Source organism: Eucalyptus grandis, chromosome 1 (assembly GCF_016545825.1).
Source record: "Eucalyptus grandis isolate ANBG69807.140 chromosome 1, ASM1654582v1, whole genome shotgun sequence".
Taxonomy (NCBI): Eukaryota; Viridiplantae; Streptophyta; class Magnoliopsida; order Myrtales; family Myrtaceae; genus Eucalyptus; species Eucalyptus grandis.
Window position 1 is genome coordinate 32776923 of NC_052612.1, and position 7396 is coordinate 32784318.

General features: G+C 42.8%; 1 protein-coding gene across 2 annotated transcripts; it reads right to left on the reverse strand.

Moving 5' to 3' along the window:
- Nucleotides 1-740: 740 nt before the first annotated feature.
- LOC104437812 (probable plastid-lipid-associated protein 14, chloroplastic) lies at nt 741-7034 on the reverse strand. 2 transcript variants are annotated; one of them, XM_010050854.3, is made up of 14 exons: nt 6787-7032; nt 5822-6147; nt 5691-5734; nt 5515-5593; nt 5321-5431; nt 4883-5065; nt 4713-4799; nt 4095-4201; nt 3910-3997; nt 3063-3143; nt 2909-2985; nt 2300-2435; nt 1957-2019; nt 741-1475 (listed from the first exon to the last, which is right to left on the reverse strand). In XM_010050854.3, the coding sequence occupies exons 1-14, from the start codon at nt 6944-6946 to the stop codon at nt 825-827; spliced, it is 2193 nt and encodes a 730-aa protein (XP_010049156.1). In that variant the 5' UTR covers nt 6947-7032; the 3' UTR covers nt 741-824. The 2 variants fall into 2 exon arrangements, with proteins under 2 accessions (XP_010049156.1, XP_039170555.1); XM_039314621.1 differs by lacking the exon at nt 4713-4799 and having other exon boundaries at nt 6787-7034.
- Between the last annotated feature and the right edge of the window lie 362 nt (nt 7035-7396).

The following is a 7396-nucleotide window of genomic DNA, read 5'->3' on the forward strand; positions in this document are numbered from 1 at the left end:
GGGGCCAGCAAGGCCTTGCCCTAGTCGAGTGATGGTTGCTAATGTCCCCCAGATCTGGGCGCCTAAGCTCGAGCTCAACGAGGCTCACCGGCCTTCCCCTAGGGTCGGTGAGGCTTCGCCCAAGGTGGCAACAATCACCAAGGGGTAGCGATGGGTGGCGGCAGAAGTGCCCACCAACTAGCCTTGCCATTTTCCTTTTTATAGCTTTGTTTTTAAAATAAATTTTAGCTTTTCTTTTTAAATTTTTAAATCTGATTTTAAAAAATTGAATAAAATTAATAAAAATATCGTAGAAAATATAAATTGATTTTAAAATACCACATCAATAATTATTTCTTTTTATAAATATAACATCATTTAAAATTCTCGTTGGAAAAAATCACATTAGCTGATTGTCCATAAATTCTTATTGTTGGTAATAAGTGTTTTTTTTTTTTCCCGATTTTGGTACTTACTTTTGAAAGTTTCAACACTTACTCCTGTGCTAAGTTATAATACTTGAGGTGTTCTTCTACTGCAGAGATCCATACGAAAAGGTAAAAGTATATGCGGAGAGTTTGGCACACGAAAGGATATTCTAGAGGAAGTTCAACCTTATCCGTCCGAGGTCGCACGAAATGAATAGACGACATTTTGGGGGTGGGCAAACGTCAAATCGCAGGATCTCAGGCATCACGAGAAGAGCGGCTCGTTCAACCAGTCGTGTAACGAGCATTTCATGCCAGAGAATGAATATGTTGTGTGGCAGAGAGAACCGAAAGAATGCTGTCTATTCCATGTACGCAAACTGTTACAGACCATCGGCGGAAAGAAGTAAGCCCTCGTCACAGTGGATTTTCGTCCACGCAAGTTCTCGTGAACAACAAGGCCGACCCATTTACACTCCGAAGCACTAGAAGCCTGGAGTCGACGTATGTACCGCACACGAGTCTCGACAAATCAAACATTTCGGGAGGGATTTGGGTCCTGACTTCTTGGAGTACTTTCTTGGCACTGTCGACCTCCTGATTCAATGGCCGACCGAGGTTAAGCAAGAGCTCAATGTCATCGGAGATGAACGTGGCCACAGGAAGGCTCGAAGGGAGCTCCTTATAAGGAATAGCTTTTCCCCATCTTCCACTGGCAAGTCTCTGAAACAAAGCGTCTCGGTCGATGGACTGACCGAGTGAAAAATAGCCCTTGCTATTTTCCTCCTTCAGATAGAGCTGTCTACCGGCTTTTAGTTTAAAAACAGAGTTCACTTGCAACTGGCCAGCTACACCGCTCTTGTCATGGGGCCAATCCCGGCCGATCAAGGCTGAAAAGCTAATCTCAGATGTCATTGAAACATTAGTACTCGACTTGGATGGTCTTGAGACGACAAGGTGTACATTCCCTATAAGCACCCGGATAGGAGGTTGACGGAGAGTCAGTCCTATATGTCTTCCAGTGTAATACAAGAGACGCCATTTTCCCGGCAGTAATTCCAGCCAATTCTGCTTGTTGTTGAGCGACAACATAGAATGAGCTTCAGATAAATGAAGAAACAAAACTGGGGAAAAAAAAAGTTAACAGTTACTGCAGGAGCCCCAGGGAGCTGGTTTATTTTAACTTTAATCGATGTCATTTCACTGAATTTCTTTTCTCCATCGAAGCCAGTTACCGGTACAGGTAGGTCCAGTGAAAGAAGACATGATCTTTTAGATGCTCAATATTTGGCTTGGGGGTGACAGGACATTGGCCAATTTTACGTGAATTATCTAGTGGTCTTGCTTATCGATAACTAAAGCAGTTTGAAGGGGGAGGGGGTAAAGACTAACTGATTTCCGACTACCAAAGTCTATTGCCGAGTATTTATAGATTACAATTGCTAGAGCATTCATGTCTTTGGAATAAATTGACATTTTTTTTGTTTAAACGGACATGAAGCTAAAGCTTGATGCTGAGGAGAAAGCACAGGAAAAAAAGTAGAGTTACCTTCGGCTTTGTATGAGGATTCAGCATCTCCATTAATTCAATAAAGTGGGCCAGCCTACTGCGCTAAACAAAGTAAAGGAAAATAAGAAGTTAGTGCAACTTCAACATCCTGGGCTTTTGGAAAATCTGGGGGGGTGTGGAAGTCGTGCTACCTTTTCTTTCCAACAGGGCTTTTTTACTAACTACTGCTCAGATTGAAGGTATCCATTTACTTTAGTTTAGCATAATGAAACTTTGCTCATTATAAGCAACGAAAATTTTGCCCAAGATGAATAAGATGAGAACAAGGACCCAGAGACAATAAGCATGGAACTAAGATGAAAGGTAAATGAATTTCAATCACCTGACGCTGACCATAGATATACTCCTCTGTAATTCTTACAGCAGTCGAACCAAGACCCCATCTGATTATATTCATTGATGGCATCACTCGCCATCTTGGTCCACACAGAAATGGGTGTCTCAGGGCCTCCAAACAGCTGCCATAGATCACAAAGAGAGTTGTGGATTAAACAACACATGACATGCAGCATTTATTTAATGAGTTTGTCTAAAAAATTATGATGGAGACAAGGTAAATTTATGATTGGTGAGATTTTCTTCCAGGGTCCCACCACATCAACAAGCTAATTATGAGACAAGAAGCGGTTTAAGGCACGAGGCATTTTACGCTTTGCAAGTAGTTCACACACGAAATTCATGAAAGAGTGCCCCCACCAGGGCACTAGCCAGTAAAGATAACTGTGCAGTTTCCAATACAGTCTTTCTCGTGTTACATGTCATCAGTGAATTCTATTAAGTATGATTAACAAGTGCCTTTAGGGCCTCCACATATTCATTTAGAGAAGTTTCGCATATCATATAATTGACCAAAATTTCATAAAAGACGGATTGCAAAGAATCTGTCGCTGATTCCACAGAATTTTCCTTACAAGAAATGAAGATATATTACCTAATTCTTCTGGATGGTTTGGTTGCAAGCAGTAGAGACAAGAGATTCCAACCTGCACCCCAATTCCGATCAAGTATCTAGACACGAGAGGGTAGATTAATAATTTGAACCTACAAGGATACATAAAACAACCCTTTAAATTTCAGAGACCTACTTGAAGTCCGCAATTACCAGACGACGAGTTCCTGTCTAGGACTTGCAGCAAAAATTCACGCAAACATGAGGGATCATTCCCCTGTACTAGCAGAAAAAGGGAATTATCAGAAGTTGCACAAGTCCGAAAATGAACAAATCCACCATGCTGGCGGATCTGGGTCATTATTGAAAGATCATGCAGGTAGTATAGTACATTGAACCATTTACAATGATGACCCAGAGAGTAATCTGAAGACCCTGTGGCTATCATGCAAATGGCCCAAGCAGTGACCTTAAACTTGATAGACAGCCTAGCATAGTATATTTCCATGTCACAAGCAAAATACAAACATTCCCCAACACCCCCCCAAAAAAAAAAAAATGAAGGACCGGTTAGGATTTTCAGCCTAATAACTATATTTCCTTTCTATCTTTTGTAAGGTATTTCACTGGTACTTGTAAGGTAGGTTTCTCCTTTTCTTTTAAGGTTCTTTTTGGCCAATGATACTGGTGACGAAGTGTTTTTTCCCCCTTTTGGTGAAAAATACGGTGAGCCAGTTAATCTGACTTTCTTCTGCTCGACCAGATCAGAACATCTCCAAAGCTGCACTTGTGCGCTACAAGTTGCAGGAAAAGCTGAACTGCCATGAAGTTCTCCAGATTTTCTGTCATTGCTCTGCTGCTTAATTACAGGGCATCAATATGTTGCAATTTATCAGGCTATGATTTTGTATAGGCCAGTTCCATAAAATTAAAGTCAGGACCCAAGGTTAAATGCCATTTATACCAAAGATAAAAGGAAACATTAAGAGATTGTGAATCCAAGAAATGAATGAAACTTGAAGAGATTCTATGTATAATAATACCTTTGCAAAGAATGATTTGAATTTTGCAAAGATTAATGGATCCATGAGTTCCCGCAAAACCATTTTTGCCATCATAAACCCAACACACCTATGCAATTCATAAAGAATGGTATCAGCTTCTCAGCATCTCCTATGAATTTAAAAAGAAAATGCGACAAAGCTTAGTTGCTTTCTTCCACCCACACCTCATGTCAAATGCAATCATCATCAGTCGTCTATCCAGGCTGTTATCCACCGTCGAAATAATTGGGCTCTCCTCATAAAAGTCTGCAGCATTACCCAGTATGCCAACCTGACAATGGTACAATATAAGCTTAACACTACTCAAACCAGTCTACATGATAAAAATTTCAGGCATATTGACACAGTAATAACAGACACGATAAGAAAGTGAGGCAACCCCATTCTTCACCAATAAAAATCTCCGATAATAAGAAAATAAGAACTCAGAACACACAATATTAGCATGATGTAATCATTGACCATGTTCCCACACAGCATTTGAATCAAAGCAGTCACGTGTTAAAGCTACAGCACAAGACGGATTGCATTGGAAGCAAGATGACCTTTATGAAGTCATATTTGACTGCATTATTCTTTACATAATTTTGAGAAACTTACAGCATCCAATTGTTTTCATGAACCCATGACATTAGCAGAAAGTTATAGCACGTATCATCTCTTACCGAAGAATAACTCCGATTGATTAGCAGTGAGATTCTATCTCTCTAGCTATCAGAAAATAGGACCCCTGAAAATAGAAAGAAACAAAGCCAGATTTGGACAGGTAACTCCGTGCTTACTTTGATATGTCTATCCACTGGGCAAACATGCACATTCTCAAGTCGCAGCTCTGTATGAGCTAGGCCATGACTATGCAAGTAATTCACCTGACATATTTGTCATAACCATTCAGCATCCCCAGGCTAACTAAGCATTGAATAGCAGAATCGTTAGGAGTTATTGGACGTACACCAATCAAAAGATCCCTCATTAATATGCGAATAAGCCTCAATTTCCGGGTGACTGCTGGTCCTCCAATTGTATCGTCTCCTACCCTTTTAACAGACTCCTCATCCAAAGCAAGAGTGGCCTCTAGTGTTGGGAGCCAGTCAGCTTGTTGAAGCCAATGTCTCAGCGAAAAACTGCCATGATACTGGAAGAAGAAAAAATGCCTCAAGTTTATCTTTGCGTTGCTTAAAATTTAGCATATAAAGAGCCCTATCAATTGAGAATTGATAGAGAGCAGATGATTCTCTGATTTGGAGCTGGCATGGTTCCTCGAGGGGATGCAATTTGAAGGCAAAGTTTCTCTCGCATGAAAGTAAAAATGTAAAAATCCAATGGTAAATTCCGCTATGTATCACCATGCATTTAGCAGTATAGGTAGTTAAATGACAGAGAAGCTTACCCCATGGACTAGCGTGAGTAAGCCATGACTGCTGCAGGATGAGATGTAACCATGAACTTGCATTGAATAAGAGTAGTACATGATTTTACGACGAACCAATTTCTTCAGTACCTACCATCAGATCTCAATTGGAAGTTCACTGTGAGTTGTTGTGTGCTAAACGATTCATAGGGTTCAAATATTAGTTCACCAACCTGAATAGCTCGTTTCCCTCGACGTTTAGCTTGAGAAGAGATGAGTTGTCGAAGAACAACTCTTGTATTATAAAGAGGGCTGCAATCAATCCCATGTGACAGGCATTAATTTGTCATTTTTCCCTAAATAGACCGAAACAAACTCCCTCCCTCCGGACAAAACAAAGGCACCTCACCTCTTGGGATCTTTTACAATGGCTTCAAAGACCACCTCATCTGCCTGGATAAACCTTAGTACTTAGGACAGGCTTAACCAAGATTTCCAGAGAAGCATGTAATTTAGCGAGACATACGAAATAGTTCATACCCGTCCGCCAAGGCCAATGCTGACAGAATCAAGAACCTTAAAGTCAGACATCTTAAACTTTTTGACATGATCCAATTCTTCATCCACGGAAACTGAAGGAGAACTCTCAGTAACACCTTTTGATTCCACAGGGGTTGAAGATCTCCTCAACAGAGAGAAGCATGTTCTCCGACATCGCCTGGGCAGCACATACAGCAAAGGTCCACCAAAATGTGCCGATGAAGGCTTGACAAGAAAAGTTGACAAGTTTCCTCTCAAACGTGTGGCTTCTAAGCTTTCCATACCCCAAGACATATTGGTGCCGCATAATGCCATGGACCGATTACCTAAAACAGAAAACACCATAGAGGAATTTGTCCTTCAGCGGAAAATTTTTCACTCCGAAGTACCTAATATATGTAGAGGCGCAAGCATGATCGTAGCAATTACTGAACGCAGCACAATTTAAAGCTGCTATCCACGTCTATCGACTTCGATGTTCGACCAATTCAGTTTTCCCTCCCTCACCTCCCTCTTCGAGAAACTATGATCATTAACCTTCCGGTGAAACCGGCAAAGAAGTTCCATCGATTATCTTATCGGAGTCAGTAAATGAAATTTCAGATACGCCGAGAAACGAAGATTCCGAAAATCGAGCCGGAACAACAACCGGCGGCTCGGCATCTCGGCCGGTAACGAGAGAGATCGCAAGCCGCCTCAACTCAACTCCAGCCGCGAAACAGTCGGAAAAAGGAAGTAAAAAATAAAAAAATAAATCAACCACCGAGTCCTCCGTACTCAAACCAGCAGGAAGGAGCATTCTAACGAGCTAAAACAAGCGCCGATCACGCGACGAGAAGCGGCGACAACACGAGCTCGACCGCCGTCAACGGAATCGCGAGCCGATTCCGGAGTCGGCGAGAGGAACCGACGAGAAACGGCGGCGGACGGGACCTCCGCCGGAGAGACGGCGGGGAGGAACTCACCAGAGCAGGCGGCGGCGGCGGCGCCGCGATCGGGATCGTGGAGCGGGGAGAGAGGAGCTGGAGTTGCAGGGAGAAATGGAGGGAAAGGAGGGGGAAGATATGAAGGGAGGGAAGAGCGTGACGGTTGCGTGGGGGAGCACGGTAGGAGCGCAGTCGCCATGAGCTCGGCCCGCGTCGACGTCCGTCCCTTCCAAATATCTCTCCCGAACGCCCGAGGATCCGAGCCGTTTCCCACGTGACGCGCCACGTCATCGCTCCCCCCGCACCCTCTTCCCAAAAAGGAGTGTCCTCGTTCGGTTTTCTCTTTATCCGATCGGAGGAGTACTTTGTTTGCACGCGCGACGCTTTGGGCCGTCAAACCGGTGGGCCCACTTGAATTTGGATTTGGATCAGGATCGAAAATCTTCCGGTCCAAATTGACTGGTTCAACTGGCCTAATCCATTTTTATTGATGCACAGTGTTTCGTGTGACTCGTACCGAACCCATTATCTGATCCGTCAGAATTTATTTGAGCAATTTTTCTTCCTTAAATTGTTGCCTTTAAATAATGAGCAGCCCTATGAACCAACTCATCGAGTTAATAAGGGAGTTAGGATGCATTTGGTTCAA